Below are 25,094 nucleotides of genomic sequence, written 5' to 3' on the forward strand. Positions count from 1 at the left end.
ATTTATTGTGTTATTTTTTCGTTAGCATCATGGTAACCCTTAGGACCAATGTAAAAATCTTCGCTAAACCAAATTCCATGGAATTGCATGCACAATAATCGAACTCAGTATTTCTTATATAGAAATAATGCATAATTTCAATTCTATAGAAAATTTCGTTTTCGAATTATCGAGCGCACAACCAAGTAGACAGCCAGACAGAAATGAAGTTTTTCTATCCCCTCGAGTGTTAGACTTCGCTGACGTTCAGCCAATAATGTGGAAAGTTGAATAAAAGGTATACAAAGATCCAAATATTGTACGTACTTCTTTATTATAAACATAAAAAATTCCATTTACAATTTTAATAAATACTGCTCGTCCAGGCCAGCACTATGACGAATCTATTTTTGGAAAAATTGTTCCTTATTATCGGTTACCTAAATATGCGTCTTCTGTTTTGAAGTGCCTGCAACATTAAATAAAATGCATTCTTAATGTTAATTTTTATATTTTATTTTTGTGACTTTTACTCGTAAAATAACAATGGTTATACAATAGTAACTATTACAAATATTTAAACACATTATTTTGAAACATTATGTCTTACCATTTATTACATTTAAATACACGTATTTAATATAACTCTAAAATAATTACCGTTTATAATAGTATTATTATTGTTATTTTAGTTTGATTAACTAGAGTGTACCACAGATGGCCTTTTATTGTTTGTCTTTATAGACTATAATATACGTCATAATTTAAAAAAAGCCAGTTAAAACATTTTGTACCAGTAGAAATTACTAAAATAGTTTTAACAATTTGTAATCAGTTAAAAACAACAATGAGGCATAAGTTTTACTAGTTTACTAAATGTTTCTTAACCATGGTAAACAATAAAATTTAAGATCACGTAGTTTAATTTATTACATGTTTTGCTTTTGGTGCTTGTTATAGAATGTCATAATACACAAAAAACTTCACAGGAAATAAAATTACTATAAACGTTTTTTACAAAGTTTAGAACAACAAATATTATAAAAATCAAATTTTTACGTTACAACTACATCAACGAAAGTTTTTGTTTCTCTTTGTTCAGACGTATTACTTCTCAATCTTGAGTTACTGGATGAGGCGAAGAAATATTTCAAACTATTGTTAAAACAATTTAAATGGAATAACGTAACTGGCTCAAACTTTCTCATATTCAGCCAGAATTAACTTAATAATTTCTAACCGATATTTTGTAATTCTTGCTACAGTCTTTAAAGACAAAGCATACACTCTAAATTTTCACTGTCTTACCTGGCTCGTTATAACAATGAAAATAATCTGTTAGTGGGATGGAGAATATTCTGGATCCAACTAAAGTTAAAGTAAAATTTCAATTAAACTAATTAAAAACTTGATGCATATCTTGAGTGAACCACTAGCATATATTTTTAAAGATTCCTGCTGGATAGGAGCTGAACCAGATCGAATGAATTCGGATATATTTGTAAAGAAGTTTCTAATAACAATTCTCAAATAACTATTTAAATGATATGGAAAACAATTAAATTTTATAACTTTATTCCTAAGACAACAGGGAGATTATATAATTTCTGATATAAAAACATCATTGTAATACACTTTTAAGCATTTATATTATAAACACAATTTTCCAGGGTATTTTATTGCTATAATGTATGTGTAACATATTGTGTTGGAAAGACTGCTTTAAAAGCAGCCGGTGATCATACCTTACTTCTTTCCAAGCCAAGCCTCTACAACTAGTTGTTTAGTTTGTAGAGGTGTCTTTTGGAACTTTTTACAAATTTACTAAATAACTTTGACTTAGATTGTGTTTTGAAAAGTAATTTAAAGTTTAATGGAAAAATGGAAGGTGGAAATTGACTTTAAAAAGCATCAAAATTCACTAGAAATCATCTTTAAGACTCATTGGCTTTTCAATTTCTTCCTGTGAAAACGTCTACAACAATCTGATAATCTTCAGACATCGATAAAACTTTACTTAAAACATTGTAAAACAAGGCTACAAGACACTCTACCAAATAAAGCCACAAGCGATTATCAGTTTACCACAACCACCGTGACCGTGAACTGCATTGAACCTCAACAGCTGTATCTTCTGGTCTACTCATCCTTCAACACTTCACACAAGAACATGAAGAATGGACATGAACAGTGAAAAACATATGAAGTTCTCAAATAAATTAAACTTAATGTTTTTAAAATCAATGAGCCAAACCAGGCTTATGACTATCTATCTTCATTACATAATAAATACAAATTTCCTTAAAAACCATGCAAAACCTAAATTTTAAATTCAATCAGGTGAAAAAACTTCAATCTACAATTGGCATTAAGACTTCAATCAAAATTAAAAATATATTATTCAGACAAGAAAAACTTAAACAATCACAGTTTATCAAATCCAAGATAAAAGATTATAGCAATAGTTTGAAACAAAACTACTACAAAGATTTCATTTAAAAGTCGTATAATTTTTAAAATAAAATAAATGGAACATTTAAAAAATTGCTTTGGAAAAAACACTGAAATACCTTGTTTTAATAAAATTAAAAAAGGTTTTGGCAAACATTGGTTCAGAATTGGCATAAAAATGTCAAATATACCTGTACACTATGTAAAACATATCACCAACCCGAATTATATATACTTCTCTGAAATTACAAAACAATAAATTGAAAACAGAATGAAACTTTTAAAGGATGATGAAGCATGTGGATCACATAAAATTCCAATTAAACTAATTAATAACTTGATGTATATCATAAGTGAACCTCTAGCATATATTTTTAATTCAAATATTCAAATGGGAGTGTTTCCTGAAAAACTAAACATAGTTTGCTCAATTTACAAAAATTAAGGAATTTTATCAGTTCTGTCTAATTTTTGATCAATCAGTTTATTACTAATAACTGACAAGATATTTGACAAATTTTTATGTGCTACATAGTATAGTTATTTGGAAAAAGTATAATCTTTTATTAAGAAAGCAATATGGTTTAAGAATTAACAAAACATAGAGAAGCAGTAGATTTAGTTGTTAACAGCATTGATAAAAACACTATTTACATTCCTTGAACTTAAACAAGCTTTTGATACTGCAGATTTTAATATATTACTGTACTAACTAGAAAAACTAGCAATTAGAGGTAAGATATTAGACTTATTCAGTAGCTATCTTGATAATAGATTTTGAAATACAACAATTAAAAAATAAATTTAAAAATTAAAAAAAAATCACCTGTGGAACTTGCCTTGGTCCTCTTTTGTTATCAGTCTATATCAAAACGGATTTCACAGATAAAAGAAAACAGATGATCAATTGACAGTTAAAAAGATAGAACCTTACAAGTATTTAGGGTGTATTATACGTATAAATTTAACTTTAACCTTAAATTTAATTTTAAACATGTATAGAACCAATTAAAAATCACTTAAACCGTTAAAGGCAAAGAAAGTATATGTAATGTATGTATATGTAAAGTATGTATTTGTAAAGAAAAAAAGATCAGTATTTTCAACTTTTGTCACGTCTTTTCTAAGTTATGGAATAACCATTTGGAGCAAAAGAAATATTTCATACCCTTTAAAATCCAACAAAATATTATGATTGGTGTAAGAAAAAAATATCGTATCGTTAAATCAATTATATACTTACAATAGAATTATAAGTTAGTTCGTAGTTAGATTTAAGTAGATTAACTGACTTAGAACTAGAAATTTATAACCAAACCCTAAACTTAAGTGATATAAAATGTAAAAATATATTTCATAAACTACTCTAAAAAACATATCTTAAAAAACTACTTTAATATGTAGAATATTACTTTAAATTTATTTAAAATTTTCTAATTTTGATTTAAGATTACTTGTATTTAATTTAAAACAGAATTGACTGTGAAAGATTGTATAGTTAAGTGGTCTCACTGAATCTCCCTCATATAGTTGTTAATTATATATCATTAACAGGCAGTTTCCAGAGACAATTACGCAACAGGTTGAATTTGTAATAGTATTTTGAAAACCCATGTTAATAATTTATGTCGATGTTGTCGTATTCACGTTTTTATCACTTTTATATATTCTAAGCTTTGAATGAATAATTGAAAATAAGCCAATTTGACCCTGAAGGTGAAATACGAACACTGCAAAAGGAAAAAGAGAACCTCATAATGTTAAATGGAGAGCTTTTAGAAAAAATATCACTTCTAGAGTCCACAATTTCTGCATTCAAACTCAGATATCATAGTGTAAACTTCTCTTCTGAACCTCTTGGCTCAGCTGCTTGCATGTGAAGCAGATATGGGTAAAGAAACACGCAGCAACAGGATATATATGATTGTAACGTAGTTACCATTGAACCTCAAATTCACCGGAGCTTGAATGTAATAATAGTTGTTCCAACAACAAAGAAAGCAAGCAAAATAAGCAAAGAGAAATCGACAGACACTTCAGATAATAGTGTTACGGTAATGAAATTTGTAGCAGTGACTGTTTCCACATCATAGACAAACTAAAGGTTTAGTCCATTTCCACACAGACTGATCACGTTAACGACACAAATACATCGGAATCAAAATTTGTAAATGTTTGATCATAACAGTTATGATAGTTACTATGATCAAACAGAGTTATGATCAATAGTTACTATTGATCATATTGCTCAACTGGAAGTGCCAAGCGGTTAGGACATCTATGTGTTGTTGACTACTACCAATCCCCTTCTCATAATATTACTAAATACACAAAGAACACCCTTATGCAGGTCGGAAATTTAACAACTCCAAAAAACAATAACCTTAAAAAAACAACCAAAATAAACTCACATAAAAAATAACCACACACATAATGGAGGGTTTTTTTGTTTGTGTCTTGCCATGTGAAGTTCTGGGGAATAGAGAACTTGAGACACCTACAAGAAATAACGTTTCGAAGACCCATTTTAAATAAAGTCTTCGCGTCTGCACATTGCTATTGTAAATAAATAATTCAACCTATTTTATTGTAAACTTGTCACCATTACATTTTTTGAAGATTTAAAAAATAAAGATTTTCTGATTTCTTAGCAATGAACACTAAACTAATGCATACTATAAACATGTATACTTCTGAATAAAAATATTTATAGGGCTCCAGTACACTACAGGTTATGTGCAACTAAGGTTACTAGTGACTTCTATCTGAAGCATTCTCTACTCTGACCTTATATATTTTAAATGTCACTGAAATAATTGGATCTATTTATTCAAATATTATGGAATGTCGCAAAGGAATTTGGGTATTTTTTAAAATCACTTCAACCTCCGACTTCAGGGATTTAAAACATGCTCTTTAAACTTTAGTTTTAGTTATTCTGAAATTGATAAGGAATTTGAAATATTTTTCAGTTAAAATCAATAATTGCAGGAGTGTTTATTCTGCCATTATAAAGAATATGTCTATGATGAATCTATTATTCAATAGGAAATCGCGTTCAAAGCGGTGGGTAACTGCTAGTAATCAATGTAATCATCGAATCCCCTGTCTCGTTATTTATTTCAAAATTTACTTATTCTACAAAATTCTTTCACACACGTGAGTTTAGATAAAAATTGAAAATAATAAATAAAGATCATGAAACGTATAGTTGACATATACGAGTATGTTTCTTGTAACATTTATTCGAGTTATTGATTTTAGTTTGAGTTGTTCCAAGCCCGTTTCATTTTGTGTATTATTATTTTATAAAAACACAATGATATTTAAAAAAGAAAAGTCATTGACATTAGGATCATAACTTAACGAAACAGACATTTTGCAATATGGGTTATTTCAGAGCATTAAAATTTACAATTTTTTCAATTTTAAATCACCACATACTTGTGTATCTGTATGTGATCATTTGTCTTATTATATGAATACTATATAGTATTGAACAGAGGAAAAGTACTATACTACATTATTTAAAGAAGATATAATAAAATTGTATACTATTATTAAGTAACGTAAAACATGAGCTTACCTTTAAAATAATTCTCTATCTGAAGAAGCGTCTTCCCATGTGTTTCTGGAAGAAACACGTAGAGAAAGATTGTTCCCATTATTCCTGAAGCAGCGAAAAACACAAAAACAGGAAATGCACCTACAGCTCTCACCGTACCGGGATATATCTTCACGACTACGAAGGTTGCAAAGAATCCCAGACATGACGTTAACCCACTGCATACCTAAGGTACCAATGTGAATGTGAGTTACTTTCAAGATAAACAAGTGACCAATACATAAATAGACAGGGAAGGAGGATGAGATAGCTGAGGTGGAGAGAAATTAAATAAAGTGGGAGAGGGAGGGAAGATTGGGAGTTAGGAGAGAAGGGTGTGGTGAAATGAATGTGAGGGTAAGAGATGAGGGAAGTGTGCACTAAAAATCTTGTCCCACCTCAGTCTTAGGCTTAAAGCTTTGACTTATTTACCAGACCTCTTTCCTTTATTCTTCATCAACTTCATAGTTTTCTCGTTCCACTACTCTCTACACGTACACTATCAAAAATCTATATCTTTACTACTCACATAGGTGTTTTATTAACTTCCTCTAAACTTTCTTCTTACTTCAAAATTTTCTTCCGCACTTCACTATACTTATTTATTCATATCCGCGTAATTTTCAATTTTGCAATAATGGTTCTTTTATTAGATCTTATTCTGTGGATTAATCTTTTGTATGACCTCCAAAATCATCTGTGAACTCATGTTGATATTTACAATATTTCTCAGGTTTATCACCTAGTAGCAAACCCCATCAGAAGCCTCTTAGAAGTCTCTTCCATGGCTAAAATAAATATTCCGTCCTCCATTTCAAACCCAGTGAATAATAATTCAGATACTAACGAGCTAACAATAAATTAAAAAGAGAGTTACAACGGGTTTCGGAGAAGCAATTAATTGATAGATTATAGAAAAAAGCAGATAGATTGGTAGGAAGGGCCAGAATATAATAATAACGAAAAGGTTTTGTTAGGAGCGATGCCAACTCACTATCATCGTCTTCTCTTCAAGCCATGCACACCTCTAGCTTGAATCCTAAATGCTCCCATGGGTAGGAACCTCTAAAACTCCACAATAGTCACTGGCATCAGGGTGGGGACACTTGGTTAAACGGATTCCATATGTATATCGCACATTAACGAGATACAAAGGGGCAATCGACCCATTGCCCGCACTTTGATGAGGGAGTGCCCGCTATTGGACTGGGTCATATCGAGAAGAGCTTTGACGGTACAATCTGACTAACGGGGTAGAAAGGGGCTATTGACTCAATGCCCGCACTTTGATGAAGGAGTGCCCGCTACCGGACTGGGTCATATCGAGAAGAGCTTCGACAGTACACTCTGACTAAATGATTACAAAGGGACCACTTCTGGGCAAGTCCAATAGGGAGGGGTTCATCCAAATCATTCCCAGAGATCCAAAACAGCATTTAGCGGGCATTATGCAGGAAGAGAGAAAACCACAAAGGTCATAGGCTAAGATCAAAGATCAAAGATCTTGGCTAAGCGCTTTACGCTTAGTATGGGCATCAAAGGAGAAGTCTTTTTTTAAGCGAAAGAACCACTTTGAGAGGGCCAATGTTGGCATAATATAGTAAAGTGGAGGTCATCTGATTACCGTAAAAAGACAGGAGTCTCACAGAGATCTCGAGGAAGCCCTTGCTTGGGAGAGTTGCAAACTCATTTTCTAAGCCTTTTAGAAGTTGGGTAAGTTGGCTTTGAAGCTCTAGTGCTTCTTCGACACTGTTAGAACCAGTGTTGATGTCATCCATATAAATTTGATGGGTAAGGACTTCGACTGTATGAGGGAAGCGTGCACCTCCACCTTGAGTTGATTGCCTCAAAGTTTTGTTGGCCAGATAAGAAGAGCTGTTCAATACCATATACCACAGTTGTGAGCTAGTAGACGGAGAGAAGTCGAGAGAGATCAGAACGCAAAAAGCGCAGAAAGCGTTGATCGCTAGGGCACACCTTTCTTATATCACAAGAGAAGAACACGTTGTAGAGGCAAAACTAGATGAGAATATCACAGATGTTAATTGAAGTTTTTGTCCTGTCATCAGGATTATCAGGATTTCTTTAGAAATATTATTCTAACCAAACATAATTGTAAATATTATACACTTAGTGTCGTCCAATTTTCCTTCTCTCTACCTGTGAACTCTTTGTAAAACTTTCCAAATTTGTCTTCTTTCGCATAATAATTTTCCAGCAACACATTTTTACACATTTTATATCTTCTTTAACGTCTTCTTGTTCTTGCCTGCTCAATATTCTCACCCTTATTTCTTCTTCTCAGTCATTTATACTTAGTTCTTATCGATATACCCTCTTTTCAGTTATCTCCACTATCCACTAAAACCACATTTTTTGCCTCTTTACTGTTCTCGTGATCGCTCACTGATCACTAAGGGTATCCTATCGTAAACCTCCAGCACACATCGATCCGTACCCTAATTTTCACACTTCAGGCCAACTAGCTAGACAAAGATTAACATCCAATAAAAGTTTCGCCAGTCATCTTCTCTTATATTTCACATTACTTGCAGCTTCTTGTGTATGTTTCTAGTACCCTTACAAAAAACATCAGCAGCTGCAACACACAATACGCCTGGAGTTCACACAGTATGTCCCCACTAGACGCACCTTTAGAGAAAGATGCTAAGTGAGAAAGAACTCTACTACCGGCACAAGTCAAAACGACATTATTTTTTTCGTATTCTTCTTCTGAACTATTGAAGGCACACCCTCACTTTGTGTACAAGACCGTGTAACATACCAACCCTCTGTAAGACGGTGTGCAAGTGTCTTCTACACTTCGCACAACCTTCTTGAAGTCTTTATATTCCTGTTCTTCCACAAAGAGCAAACAGCTGAGCTTCTATCCTCTGCAATATTCCGCATCATATTCCGATATGACCGCATCATTACCCCTTGTGGCAACTACGTAATCTGTTACCCTACAAATTTGCTATAGCATCATAGAATCCCACTTTTCCTCTAAACGTTCCTTACCCTAGCCAATTCCCCCACGAGATGTACCTATTTTTATATCTTCCTCTCTTCACACACTTACTGTGTTGTCATTTTCAACCTCTTTAAGAAATTACTCCTCGATAATTTCACTGGCAATTATATTCCTTCCATACTCTTCGACTTTTATTTTCTTGCTCACACCATGTACGGAATGAAACATAATATTATCAGATCGTATACTTTACCAGATCTTTACAGATTACCTGTTAAAAAGGTGTTTACAAACAGTTAAAACATCTAAAATAACGATATGTCAAGTGAAGATAAGAATATTTCAAACAATCTGTACGGCGAATTGTTCATATTTCTCAAACTATTGCCACTCACCCCTCGCACATCTGTCGGGAAAACCTCGCCAGTCATAGACAAGGGTAGGGCAGCAAAGCCTATGGCACTGGAGGTCACGAAGGTGACAGAGAGGGCGGAGACCAACCACAACGGCAGTGACAAGAACGGGGAGACCGATAGCGCCAAGCCCGACATGGACACACTCATGATGGTTCCAGAGAGTACAGCAGGGAGTCTCCTACCCCACAAGCTACAGATCCAGATTGCGAGAAAAGTACCGAGCATGCGAGCAGAGGACATAGCTAACGCTATGTAGTAGGCTTCAGCCATGATCCCGGCGTCTCGAGCAAAGTCCACCTGAGCAAAGGAAAACTGTGTATTACAAGTATCAACTTCATATCGATAAGTCCAACTTGATTCATCTTAATACAAGATAACCTTTCTGTTATACGAAGATCTTCAGTCGATATAAAGAATGTATATAGTACTGAGATACACCACGGAATTTCAGCCTAATGCATTACAAAAGTTACAATTTTAAGCTTCAGTTATTGTATTAACGCACATTATTTAAGATGAATAGTTTAAACATTGAAAGAATTAGAATTTTGTTAGAGACATGCATATAAGGAAACATATATTTTGTATTTTGTTCCTAATTCTGAAAGGTCTATTGTAAAGGATTCTGGTACGAAAATTGCATTGTGAAGAATTTTAAATTATTTGTTATTCCTCTGTCTAACTCTTTAAGATACCAGTGTTAATTCATTTTGAAGCCTTCAGAGCCATGATGGTTATTTATTGTTTTTAAGATTGAGAACGTTAAGATAGCTCAGGTAAATAAAGAATGTCACGAAATTACTTAGCTGGCTATCTAGAACAGCATTATACAAGAAAAAATATGTCGAATATATTCAGTTTTCACTTGACAGCTATTTTGTAAAAAAAATTTGAAAATCCTTGCATATATTATTTTTAAACTACAAAATGATGCCATTTAAAGTCAACATCCATGAAAACCAGCGGGTATCATATAAATAATACGTTTATAAGTAATAAAAATTGACTTAACTAACTCTAACAACCCGAAACTGATAGATTTCTTAGTGTCTCGTAGTGGTTACACTGACATAAACTCGACAGACTATGAAGAGGTGAGAATCTCACGTCACAGCGCCTAAGACTAAAATTGAGATTAACAATACAGCCTGCAATTTCGTATTTCTTATATTTAATTTTAGGTTTTTTTGAATTTATGAATGTTAAAGAATAGAACGAAGCAAAATACAAAGAATAACTTGCCTGTGGTAAATGCAGTTTAAATATAAGTTGAATAATTTTACACTTCTTTCTGGGCTGTTAGCGTTTTAGACGGTCGTTTTGGGTTATATAAGAGTCTCTATATCTCTAAACTTAGACTATCAATACTTGGACAAAATAAGTAACCCTCCTGGAAGAATTACGTGTTTTCTAGTTATATACTCACTGCATAAACTAAAACTAGCGTTACACCAGACATTTGTTGGAAGAGAAAGTACGTAAGCATTATAAGGAGCGGCTTGTAGCTTTGAGGCCTCTGCAGTTTGTGGAAGGCGGAGAGCCAGGAGGTTGTCTGCTGCCTGTCGCTCGCTCTGCCGCTGAAGCTGTCCAGCTCCTCCTTGACCTGCTCGGGGGCTGACGCTCCTCGCAGTCTCTGCAGAGCCTGCAGAGCTTCCTCAGCACGGCCTCCGCTCAGCAGCCACATCGGGCTCTCTGGCAGCAGCGGCGTCAGTACCAATGATATCATACTCAATCCAAATGCGAAATACGAGACCTCGACCCAGGAGTTCTGAACAATTGAGTATTAGTTACCAGAAAATACCTTGTTTCTTCATTATTTTACTTCTGCAATCCACCATTGAGAAACAAATCTATACAATGGGTCAGGCACCATTTTTATAAAATCACGGAAAAACAGCCAATTTGTTACTTTGGTCTTTTCATCAGTAGATTTCGGTATATTTATTGCAATATATTTCATGTGCTAACATCGAACCACAATTTGTTAATTGGCTGGTGTTACACAAAAAAGAACAAACAAACATACGCATAATTTCAAATGATATAGATTAGAGGTTTAATCATTATTATTATTAAGTTATTTGTATTCTCCAGTCCTGCAAGATTACAAATAATCAAAAGTGAAAAATTAGTGATTATTTTTTCCAAATATAATCTTTTGCATTAAATCTGAGGCTGCGTTTATACTGAGGATTTAAGGTGCGGGAGAACTTGCGCAAGTTCTTTTGCATAATTCTCAAATCAAATAAAACTTATTTATTATCATGGACAACTTGTAGATTGTTCCGAGACACATCTCAGTTTATTTTAGTATTCTAAACTAAAATTAATTAAAATTACTAGCCAGTTTAAGTGAATGTTTAATAAATATAGGTTAAAATAATCATAATTTCATGTCCCATTCAGTGCTTACAAACTATTTCAGTGAATAAAACGTTTTACTAATAAAAAGAATGTCCATTGGTACAGTCCTTAACTGCTACAGGAAGGTTATTAAATATTTTCGGGCCAAAATATTCTATTGACTTGTGCATACTTGATTGGTGTTGCGGAATTACAAGATTTGATTTATGACCGGTAGGATAATTATGATGTGTTAACTAAAAGATTTAATATTTTTTTGAGTGTACACTGATATAAAGTAAATAAAGAGATATAGTAAAGCTAACACCTTATTACGGACAAAAACCTCCCTGCTGCTCCCCCCTCCCACTCTTAAACCATCTTAATGGCCGTGCTCGCGGTACGGGTCTGTTTACAACAGACAATTCTGGGGCTAACCTTTTTTCTCGTTTATTCGTACGTGCTGGTTTTATCAATATAACATAGAGAATTGATTCAATATGCGGACGATGCAATTCTGCATGAAATAAAAATCGTATTATGTCTTGAGATCAAAACCTTTACTGAACTAAACGTATGTATCGAATACTTTTCAAACATAAATATGAAAACAAACTGTGCCTAAACTAATATAATACACTTTTGTCTCCGTCAAAATGAAGACAATTACTGACCAATTGTGATAGCCGAAGAAGCTATTCTATATGAATCCGAATCCACCAAGTTTTTTTGGGATGCACCTGGACCGGGAAGTGACCTGGAGCGACCACATCGACAGTGTTTGCTCAAAATTTGCATCAGGCATTTATGTCTTACTCAATCTAGCAAAATTATGCTAATTGGATGTACTAAAAACTGGCTTTGTCCTAGTACATTCACGCTTAGACTACGGTTTGAGACTATGGGGTTTGGACTACGAACTTCAAAAATTTTTACAAGAATACTAAAGAGCTGTCAGAATAATTTTGAAATTAAAATCGAGAGTCGTGTAAAAATTGCCTTCGGGGAGATTGGATTGTTGACTGTAACCAGCCTCTACTACAATATCGATGTCATCCTGTACTTCCGATTCAAATGCGAACGGATTCAGGGCAAGGACGTCCACCAGAGGCAGTTACAACTTCAGAACTGTACAGCATAGAAAGACTGACTATATTCGAATAATTGCCGTTTTCAAGTTGCAGTCAAGATAATGGATAAGCTTCCTGGGATCTCAAATGAATCAATTAACCCAAATAGTTCAAATATCGATTAAGACACTTTTTGTTTTCAATTGCATTTACTGTGTTAATGAATTTACGATGTGCGGCTGGAATGGAAATTAGCATTTTTCATTATCTTATTTCTTTTTTTCTGATAGAAGAAACATGCACGCATACAAGAATTAACTGTGCATATGATAAATTAAGACAATTGGTTTACAAATGGGTAAATCAATTTTAGGAAAAGGTCGTTTGCATTACGATTTTGTCAATTGTTTATTGCAATAAAGGAACAACTAACAACTAAACAAGGCAGTTTTACTGTTCCGCACTGCTCTCAAATTCTTATAACTGGCCGATACAGGTAACTCTTGCGCCCGATTAGATTAGCAATTTGTATTGTCGTGCTCAAACGTAGACAGGCAGCTTCTTGCCACTGTAAACGCAGCTTTTTAGATTACATCAACTACCACCCAAGCCTTAATTTCTTATCTTGTCAAGCTTCACAACCTGTAGCTCTCTATAGCACTAGTCCATAACAGGGTTGACTCAGACATCAGCAATAACGAAACATAGAGAATCTCTTCATCGTATTCTTCTAAGCCGATTGTTAAATTCAATGTTTAGATGAAAAATTAATTGAAAATAAGGAAGCATGATACCTTTTTTACTGTGTGGTATGGTTTGTAGTTCCAAAGAATGTTGCAAATGAGTGTGATGATTATTATGTATTCTTAAATTTTATTACATGTTATTAATTTATGTAGATACATTTTACCAGAATATAAAATACATGTATTTTACTCAACTCAAAGCTAATTGTGTATCTTTAGCAACCCGCATTTTTTCAACGTACAAGCATAGCATCTTAAACAGCTGTAAAGTACAACAAAATTATTTCTATTGACTTAAGTTGTAAAAATATAACATTTTGATTAGAAATATGTAGTTCGATTATAACTTTCGCAATTTTAATTCTCTAACATTGAAATTTGCAGTAAAGGCTATTTAAATTAACATTGATTTGTTGTAACTTAAATTACAGTATTTTAGACTCAATTGATACTAAGTCTATTCCACCAATGCTGTGAACAGTTTTGTTTCTCCAACTGTCCAGAAATGCTTGTCATATTTTAAGTTAGACTGTGTACTAAATTGTTTTGTATACAATTCTGTGAATTAGTAAATCATACTGGGGAGAGTGTTGTACCTTGAGAACGGTGTACCTTGGAACACATGGAGATTATGGTAAGTGCTGCTACCTAACGGCAAACTGAGTAACTGCTTTGATAATCCTCCACTAGAGTGCAGTTCAGTTTGAGTTTAAGCGGAATCAAATGTGTTTTGTGTTTTTTGTGGCAAAGAAAAGTTGTACAGAGCCAAAAGTAATTTTTTCCGTTTAACCTTTTTTGTGTTTCTTAGACAACAGGGACTGTTTATTTATTTACTTCCTATGCTACTTCACTCAGCGTCTTCTGGTGAGTAATAACATAAGTTTGATAGTTCCTATTCACCTAACCTCCAAATTATAAATGTAAGTTTATTTAAATGGCTAACTCGTGTACCACGGAACACAATACCATGATGTACCTTGGAACATGTTCCTAGGTACATTATGTTACAGTTTGTTCTTTTTTTGTTTCAGTTAAAAATGCCACGATGTTAATCTGGTGTAAAAAGGACAGTTGTTGATCCAAATAATATGCTCCAAGCATTGAAAGCAGTTACTGCCACTGATGATACAAAAATATCCATCCGAGAAGCTTGCAAAGTTTATAACCTTAAATTGGCTACCCTCTCTAAAAATTTAGCTAAGTTTAAGCAGGCCGGCCAAAGTAATTTTAAATACACTCCAAATTATGATGTCAATCGTATCTTTAGTGAACAGAAAGAGAAGATGCTCGTAGATTACATAAAAAAGTAGCGAACATGAATTATGGCCTGTCTAAAAAAGGAGTAAGACTTTTAGCGTACAAATTTGCAATCGCAAACAGTAAAAAGATTCCTGAAAATTGGGAGTTGAGAAAATCGCTGGTGAACAATGGATGAGGCTATTCTTAAAAAGGCATAGTGATAACCTGTCAATCAGAAAACCCGAACCTACTAGCCTATCGAGATCAACTAGTTTTAACAGGCATAATGTGAATTCCTTTTTTGACAATCTCGTCGATGTTCACAACCGTTTTGGTCCTATTCCTGCTCATCGAATTTGGAACTTAGATGAGACAGGTCTGACAACAGTGCAGACACCAGGACCCATTGTAGCTCCTAAGGGGGTTAAGCAGGTAGGAGGCGTTACCTCTGCAGAGAGAGGCACATTAGTTACATTGCTAGTAGCCATTAATACAATTGGAAATCATACTCCTCCAATGTTGATCTTTCCTAGGGTATTTTTCAAGGACAGAATGATTTTAGCAGCACCTACAGGAACAAGGCTGCTACCCCTACGGGGTGGTCTAACGAAAAAACGTTTTTAATTTTCTTGGATCATTTTATTGATCATGTCAAGTGTTCAAAAAAAGAACGAGTTCTATTGCTGCTAGATAACCACGAGTCACATTTAATTTGTCCATTGAAGCAATTGATAAAGCATCCAAGGCTGGAATAGTCATGGTTACATTTCCTCCCCATTGTTCCAATAAGCTTCAGCCATTGGATCTCATAGTATATGGGCCATTGAAGACATATTATAACCAAGCTCTCGATGATTGGCATTTGAACAACCCAGGCAAGACGTTTGATATCTACACTGTTGCAGAAGTGGTTGGCAGTGTTCCCTCGGGCCTTTTCGATCCAAAACATTATAAGTGGATTCAAATTACCTGGGATATGTCCTTCAGATAAGAATGTCTTTACAGATGACGACTTCTTATGTTCATCAGTAACTGATCGACCAATGCCAGACAACGAAATTGCTCCTTCAGTTTCTTCTGGTGCTTCTTTTTCAAACCAAGAACCAGAAATGATCATTGGTTCAGGATACAATGACGTGTTTAGCGTCGGTGCTGGAATGAGTGAGCAATCTTCTCCTAGCAATTTTTCTCCAAACCGTGATTCAATTACAGAATAAATCCTGCTAAGTCGAAGAACCATAACTCCAGAAGAAGTGCAACCCTACCCTAAAGCCCACGCTCGGAAGATAAATAGAAGAGGGACAAACCCCGCCCGATCAAAGTGATTGTTGGCTGTGAGGATTCTGTTCGCATGGTCACTAGGACAGCTACCAGGGAGTTTCTACGAGGACTTGGTGAAAATTTCACTGGAGTGTCTTATCAGTCGTGATAGATTCAGAAAAGAAGCTGAACATCTCAAGAATCTTAGGGCAGAGCTGTCTCGTCGATCAGAGTCTGGAGAGAAGAATCTTACCATTAAATATATTAATGAAACTCCAAAAATCGTTTAGTCAAAAAATGTATAATCACCAACGGCACACCTCACTTGTCTTTTTTGTATGAAAATGTTAATGGTATTCGTTCCAAACTCTCCTCTTTGCATGCCTTGGTTCCCTTATCCTTGAATAATGTTATAATTCTCACTGAAACAAATCTGAATTCCACAATCGCTTCTTCTGAACTTGGTTTTGTTGGATATGATGTTTATCGGAGGGTGCCCTGAGCGTCCTACCTTCATTCGGAACATTAAAAGATGTAACCTAGTGCAGGTTAAAAATTATCTCGAGCTTGGTGCCATTCAGCTCGACTATGATTGCACTGACGTCAATCTTCTGTTCTCCAACTTTTGCACACAGCTTAGTGAACTTGTTGATTATCACTCTCCATGGAAGGCTGTTAGCTGTTATGTCTTTCCCAAATGGTTCTCCAAGGAGCTTAGGGAGCTTGTAATTCTCAAGAAGACTCTACATAAGAAGTTCAAGAAATCCTTTGACCTTGTCGACTATAATAACTTTCGCACCATTCGTGATCGGTGCAGGGTTGTCTCCAGGGACTGTCGTTCGAGCTACAGCAACCATGTCAATACTACCATTTCATCTAATGTAAAGATCTTCTGGAGCTTTGTTAAGGACCTCAATCGGACGTCTTCCATGCCAAGCTCCCTTAAACATGACGCTACTGAGGCTTTCCGCTCTGATGAGATGTGCGAGCTGTTTGCTGACTACTTCTCGTCGGCCTAATCCACTGTGTCTCAAGATGAGCTGCCTGTGCCCAATTTGTACACTCCATTCATCATATCTGAATGTGCAGTCACTCTTGAAGACATTGAAAGGAAGTTCGTCCTCTTGGATTCCACCAAGGGCAGCGGTCCTGATGGCATCCCCCCGGAAGTACTCAGGTTCTGTCATTCTGAACTGGTCCCTCAAATCCATCACTTGTTCAATCTCAGCCTATCTACTGGTATCTTCCCCTCAACATTGAAAGTTGGATTTGTAGTCCCAATATTCAAATCTGGTGATAGTCATGATGTTACCAATTACAGGCCCATAGTCATACAATCCGTCCTTAGTAAGGTTTTTGAGAGCCTCGTTTTAGATATGGTTCAGCCTCTATTTAAACAAGTTTTTATTGATGAGTAACACGGTTTCACCTCCGGTCGCTCCACCGTGACAAACCTTCTATCACTCCAGTACATGGTGATGGAGGCCTTCAGCCGCAGAAATCAAGTTGATACCGTTTATATAGACTTTAGCAAGGCATTTGATAAGATCAACCATCGTCATCTTCTTGCGAAGCTACAGGGCTACGGGTTTTCTGGCACAATGTTGCAATGGTTTAGCAGCTATCTTACCGATCGTCAACTTGCCGTGCGCCTTGATTCTGGCGTCTCAACTAGCTTTACTGCAAGTTCTGGTGTTCCACAGGGGTCTCACCTTGGACCATTCTTGTTTTCAATCTTTATCAGTGATATTAAGCATGCCATCAAGGTTCCCTTTCTTCTCTTTGCGGACGACATCAAGCTGTTCGTGGAGGTTGCATCTCAGAATGATTGCCAGTCTCTGCAGGATGCTCTTGACGATGTTTTTGACTGGTGTCGTGTGAATGATATGACTGTGAATCCTTCCAAGACCAAGTTGATAACGTTCAATAGGAAATTAAATCCAGTGGTAGCCGACTACTTTCTCGATGGCGACCGGGTGGAAAGATGCAATACCATCAAGGACCTTGGTGTTCTTATTGACTCTTCTTTTGAGTTTGGTCCCCACATCAGTCAAATCTGTGCCAGGGCCTCTCGTATGCTTGGTTTGGTCCTCCGTTCTTCAAAACACGGCTTGAATACCCATGCCTCTACGATTTTCTACAAGTCCCTTGTCCGACAGTTACTTGAGTATGCCTCCGTAGTTTGGTCTCCATATCAGCTCTGCCAGATTCATCATCTCCAGTCGGTGCAAAGACGTTTCATCAGGTTCCTGGGATGTCGTGCGGGATTTGACTTTCGTGAAGTTCCAATCAATGAGGTGTCAGCTGCTTATGGTCTTCTGAGTCTTGAGCGCAGGAGGAGGGTGGCTGATTGTATCTTCCTTTCCAAGCTCCTCAGTAACCAAGTCAGCAGCCCCTTCTTACTGGAGTCAATCAACTTCCGCGTTCCTGCCAGATCCACCAGACATCAGCGCCTCTTCGAGCCTGACCATGCTGGGACGAACTATCCTCGATTTAGTCCCTTACCTAGACTCATGCATTTCGGGAACGACATTGGCTCTTCAGTCGACCTCTTTGTTGCAGCCCTGGGTGCGGTTCGGCGTGCTGCTGCTGATGAAAGCCTGATCAGTGTTGCTTCATCCTCCAATGTGCTACTTTTATAATTTATTTTGTTGTTAGCTTGTCATTTAGTTTACGTTGTTATTGTCATACATATTTATTCCTTGTTATCTTTGTCTATTGTTATATCTTTACATTGTTATTTTATATATATATATATATATATATATATATATATATTTATTTATTTCTATTAATATTTACATATTTTATTACAGTTATTTGCTTGTTTTCTCTGCTTATTTTTATATTGTTAACTTATTGTTATTTTTTCTAAAGTTATTTTTCTAATGATTTTACATTTAAATTCTTGTTTTCGCTTGCATAGTATAGTAGTTGTTGCTTGCTTTCTTTGCATGAACTCCATTATTATATAATAGTTGTCTCACATAATTTATTCATAATTTAATTATTAATACTTATTTTTAATCTTGTTACACTTGTTGGCCATCTTTATATTTGTTTTGTAATAGTGTAATATGGTGTATGCCGTTGGTGAATAAAATAAATAAATAAGAGGGAGAAAACCAGGAAGAACTTTGATTCCAACAGATACCCCAGAAAAAGAAAAGATTCGTCAAGAGAAAGAACTAAAGAAAACAGAAAAACAAAAGAAGGTTGCAAAGTTGAAGGCCAAAAAAGGATGTAAAAGCTTAGACTTTGGTGAAGAAAAGTCGAAGTTGTCAACATGTGAGCTTATTCCTGTTGGTGGAAAAATATCAAAAAACAAAAGAAGGAAAGGATTAAACTAAAACGTAATATTTCTTCATCTTCCTCAGATGACGATATCGTCCCGATTGTAGAGACAGACGATGAAAATGGTGCAGATGAAGAATGTATGTTTTGTTCACAAGCCTACAATACAGACTGTAGTGGTGAACAGTGGATACGATGTTCAGTATGTAAGCGATGGGCTCATGAACTTTGTGCAGGATCAGAAGGGAAAGGCTGGAAGACTTATATTTGTGATTTTTGTTCTTGATTTCCTCTATGTGATTTGTTGACTATTCAATTTTATTTTTTAACTTATCGGAAAGAAAGAATTTCCATTCATTAATTTGCAAAGGTCTTTTTAAGAATATTAGTAGGTGTAATGTGGATTTGTAATTAAAAAATATAGTTTAAACCTATTAGAGTTGTTTTTTCCCACCTAACGTCAATAATCCAAGGTAATACATGGAAGTGTTCCAAGGTACATAAGGTAGCGTTCCAAGGTACATGATCATGTTGTATCTTGGAACACTTGTAAGGTTTTATTAATTGCTACTGTATCAGCCTACAAATAAAAATAAAAATTCAAAAGGTACACAGTTTGATAGAGAATAGAATGTACTGTTTTAAAACCTAAGAGACCACTGGAATAAGTTTCTTAGTTTTATAATAAAAAAAGATTTTTAAAAAGTGTTCTAAGGCACAACACTCTCCCCCACTGAAGGCGACTTAAGTGGGGCATTATTACAACGTAGAGTAACAAGACTTGAACTGAAGTAAAACTGAACCACCTGATAGAACAATATCCAGATATACACGAGATAGACTCCAGCAGCCAACATGATCGGAGAGAAGCTGACCAGAGTGGTGCGGAGAGAGACAACGGTGACCTCAGAGGTGTAGACCGCAGAGATACTGGAGGCCATGCCTGTCGCGAAGCCAGTGAAAAGTCTGCCGGCATACAGGGCGTACAGGGTCTGTGAGATAACTGCCATTAGCAGCCAGCCTATGGCAGCCAAGAGACTCAGCAGTATCAGACCCTTGCGCCGGCCGATCCTGTCTATCAGCTGGCCGGACACCGGGCACGCAAACGTCGCTGTCATCATAGACATGCTGGCTGAAACGCGACAAACTATATTACAAAATTGCCAACTGTTGCCTACAATTATGTGATTTAACATATTTAAATTTCAATTGGAAATGGGTTTGATTAAACATTATTTTCTATGGCAGACTTTTCTTGCCTTACCTATCCAAGAAGCTTCATCCACGGATGCATGTAGGCCAGGAGCAGAGCCCAGTAATGGTGGTACCACCGCGGAAGGGAATGCCATAGACATGCCGGTGTTTAGCATGCCCCAGTTGGCCAACACACTCACGGCGACCTGAATGAAGTGGTAAAAAGATATTAATTATTTGATAATTTAGTGAAACATTTTAAATTTTCTTTAGTCTATAATACTAATTGAACATTTCACGTCTCTTACAAAGGTAAAATCATCAAGATACCTGCTATTCGATCACATATTCCGATGAAATAGTATGTAAAAATGGTAAATATTTTAAAAGTCATATTGAAATAGTTGGTACATAGTAAGGCTTGAAGCACAATTCCAGTACCTCAAGACCACCTGAGCAATGAAAATTTGGTATTACAAGTGAAAGTTTGGTCTCGGTAAGTAGCATATGTTGTATTATTTATTTAAGATCCACAGTTTAAAACTTTAATGAAAAAATAAAATTAACAGATGACAACCTTCAGTTAAGTAGGCCAATAGCATTTCCCTGGATTTAACGGTTTTCTACGCCAGTGTCAGTTTTATAAGTTACACCAAACTTTTATAAAAGCCTTGGCATACAGAGATAGTTTATCAGCTTCTGGCACCAGAAAACTTATTCCTAACAATATCAAAAATGTTGCCAGCAAACTGGCAATCGCCAGGTTGCTAGCTTAACCAGCCCCGGGAATCGAACAGATTATCTCTCGGTTAGTAACCCTAGTCTTACTCCTACTTTATAGTGAAAGTTAGACGTATAATATTGCATGATGTTCAATGACGATTTTAATATATAATAATTGATAATTGGGATAAAACAAAACAAATAATATTTAGTTGGTATTTTGTCTCATAGTTACTTCATCTTATAGTAAAAAACATGCACGGGCACATTTACAGACAAATGAACACGTTTACAAGAGAAATTTTGTCGACTCATTAGGCAACATAGTTTATATTTTAATAAAACATTAATAATGCTGACAATAAGTTTCTTAATAATGTAATATGTTTAGAAAATGAATGCTATGAAGGCACCAGTGTCGACAATCTACCGCCATATTGTCGTAGTCACTATTTTAAACATTTACAGTTATCTACTGTGCGAAGTTATTGTTTTTTCCGACAACGGATAACATAAATAAAAGGGGATTAAATATAATATTATATTTAAGCCCCTATATATTTATTTATACATCGATACAAAATGTATACTTCTTACAAGAATAAAAAACCAAATATTGGTAAAGTAAACTCTTTATGAATTTTCGTACGCCTTATAGTACTTTTTCAGACGCAACATTGTATAAATATTTACAAGTACAGTATAACATTATTAAACTAACCAGAAAATATTAACAAGATAAAATAACAGTGTACAAATAATTGTCAAAACATTTCATAAATGTTACAGTTTTTTAGTTATTTAAGTTAGTTATTAATATGGCCGCCATTTTGAAACGGACTATAGGAACTAAATGATTATTTTATTCAAACATGGTATTTGTATGGATGAGCAATATGCAAAATTTTAACTTAATCGGTCAAGCCGTTCTAGATATATAAATTATTTAGTAAAAGTAAGGTGGATATCTGGGAAAACAAGTATTTTAGGACATAAATTTACAGGAAATTCTTTTTTATTTTGGTCCATAGAATCACCTTCTGAAATATCTACACGCATTACGGATACACCCTATATACAGTGTGAGTTAAAGTATGGATACACGGATACACTCTGTTTAGATTTTAATGGATAAGATGGAAGGATGGAACTGGAGACACCTTTCTAGGAAATATAAATGAACTATTTAGTCACTGTTAAAACTTTGCCCATTTCCCAAAATGGGATCAAAGATTTTAAATGTAAAGACCCATTAAGTGACACTTTATTTGAAAGGTATTAATAAAAGAAGAATAGTGGAAACTAGAACTTTACATCTCAACCCAGTACAAAATGGCAGCTCATTGAAATTAATTAAGTTAAAAAGAATGGATGGATCCTGCTCAACCTTTAATGGACAAAGATGGAAATATTAAACTCAGGACACCCCTCTAGAATAACCATTTTTCCTAATGTTATCAGAGATTGGTGTAATTAGATGTAATTAAAATCAATTGATAATTCGGTATAATGATAGCAATTCGGCATGAATTTTAAAATCTCATTCACAAATATTTCAAGAAAGAACAACTTTTAGTATTTTACTTTTATATTTATTCATATCTCTAAATCAGGTGGATTATATATAACTTCACAAACATTACTGTGATCACAAAACAGTATTTTTATAAAAATTTAAATAAAATATTCACAGTTGTAGCTTATTGTATAATAGGCTACAATTTTTTCAAAAACTGTATCTTTATAACAAATGTATTTTGATTGTAACTAAACTTGCAACATAAATCTGAGATTATATAACTAAATAATAACCTAACTATTTTGTAATACGGCAATGGGGAGTTGCTATGTCAGTGAATAAAGTCTTAATTTTTCTGTAAGTCTAACCGTATTTAATTCGATGTTACATCAAGTCTAGACATAGTCTAGTGTTCTAGTACTACCTGATTAGACGTAGTAGAGTTTACTTTTTATAAATAACATAAAATAGTTATTTATGACAGTTAAAGGTTTGAGTAAAATGATTGATGAAAATACAGTTAATATACTTATTGTATAGAGTATAGGTAATTTATTGCCAATTCAATGCATGTAATCGTGCAATAGATTGTGACAATTTTGTGAGATACACTGGGTAAGTTTTAAAAACGTCAATACTAAATAAATTTACACTGATAATTTTTAAACGTATAAAAATAATGCCCTAATTTAATGACGAGCTGTAACACATTTATTCCTACAAAACAAACACTTGGTTTACCTGAATAGACGCCGATCTCAAGGCGGGAGATCCCATCAATATCAACATTTTTATCTTTATTCATAAAACTTTTTTGTAATACGTGACACTATTACAGCTGTATTACTGCATCCTCACAACAAGCACATTCACAAAAAACACAAAAGTAAAGTAATTATAACCAGCATTATCATTCCGTTGATCTCACAAGGTTAACTATAGTCTGTCCAATTATACAAAGTACTACGAAGAAAACTGATTGGTGGTGGTTAATTGGTTGAAGAGTCCAATTATTTTACTTTAAAAGTTATAATGAAGTATTTTACACAGTTTATTTGTTTGTGAAGTCGTAACGAAATTACTAATCAACCATGTCCTTTTATGAGGAACCGAGAGCAATTCATCGAGTTTCCTTTACAGAACTTAAATGAATGGCAATTAGAAAATAACTATATTGCGTGAAATTTCGTACTGTGTTGATAAGATTACTTCTCAAAGGAACGTGCTCGAGAAAAGGAAAGTACAATTGGTACTAAACTTGTTCATTAGTTTTAGTTCTGATGCTACTCAGCTGTCACCAGCCGCTGACGTAGACCAAGCGGTACAACGATTATTGTATTGGGGTCATTGTGGGTGGCCAGCTTTTAAAATGGTTGGCGAGCTACCTTGGCGACCGTACCCTGTATGTAAAGTGTAATGGATCTGTCTCAGCATCTTTCCCTGTACTGTCTGGTGTCCCTCAGGGCTCCCATTTAGGACCTCTATTGTTTATCGTATATATAAATGATATTTCTAAAACTATGTCCAGTTAACTTTCTTCTGTTTGCGAATGATATGAAGATTTATACTAGGGTTCTGTCATCATTTGATCAGGAGAATCTTCAGAGATCGCTCTACAACATTGTGGGTTGGTGTGAGGAAAATGCCATGGTCCTGAACATATCAAAATGCAAAGTAATTTCTTTCTCACGTGCTGCCTTGCATTTCAACTTTAATTATCGTGTTGGAGGTGTGATCCTTGAAATAGTCGTTCGGATGAGGGATCTTGGGGTTATTATGACCAGTAATTTAAGTTCTGCTGATCATATTGCTTGCATCACTTCCAAGGCATATTCCCTGTTAGGAAGGTCAACAAGAGGCTTTAGCGCCCCTCAATCTTTGCTTGTCCTGTACAATTAATTGGTGCGTCCCTTGCTTGAGTATGGTAGTGTGGTTTGGTTTCCTTACCAACTGGGCCACATAGAGAGCTGAGCAGAGTACAGGCTCGATTTGTTAGGATGCTTGGGGTTCGGTTGGGTTTCACCTACTTGGAAACACCAATACCACAACTGGAGCAGCTCTTTTCTCTACAACCTCTCCATCAGCGACGTGTCATCTGTGATATGTTTTTTCTGTTCAAACTGATTAATGGACTGGTGGATTGCCCCGATCTCCTGGCAAAGAGATTTGAATGTCCCAAGGGGTACGAGATCCCATTCAGTCTACAGTCGAAGATTCTTTCCAACATCCTATGCCTGCAACTGTGGAGTGGCAAGACTTCAGAGGCTTGGGAGCGTGGCGTC

At 35.1% G+C, this 25,094-nt stretch overlaps 1 protein-coding gene across 1 annotated transcript; it reads right to left on the reverse strand.

Moving 5' to 3' along the window:
• Nucleotides 1-288: 288 nt before the first annotated feature.
• LOC124362194 (facilitated trehalose transporter Tret1-like) lies at nt 289-23,725 on the reverse strand. The gene is made up of 7 exons (XM_046816486.1): nt 23,554-23,725; nt 20,641-20,776; nt 20,183-20,508; nt 10,851-11,192; nt 9,404-9,721; nt 6,017-6,221; nt 289-448 (listed from the first exon to the last, which is right to left on the reverse strand). Exons 1-7 carry the CDS (start codon nt 23,599-23,601, stop codon nt 420-422), a joined length of 1,404 nt encoding a protein of 467 aa, XP_046672442.1. The 5' UTR covers nt 23,602-23,725; the 3' UTR covers nt 289-419.
• Nucleotides 23,726-25,094: the final 1,369 nt, after the last annotated feature.

The sequence above is a fragment of the Homalodisca vitripennis genome, chromosome 5 (genome assembly GCF_021130785.1).
Source record: "Homalodisca vitripennis isolate AUS2020 chromosome 5, UT_GWSS_2.1, whole genome shotgun sequence".
NCBI lineage: Eukaryota > Metazoa > Arthropoda > Insecta > Hemiptera > Cicadellidae > Homalodisca > Homalodisca vitripennis.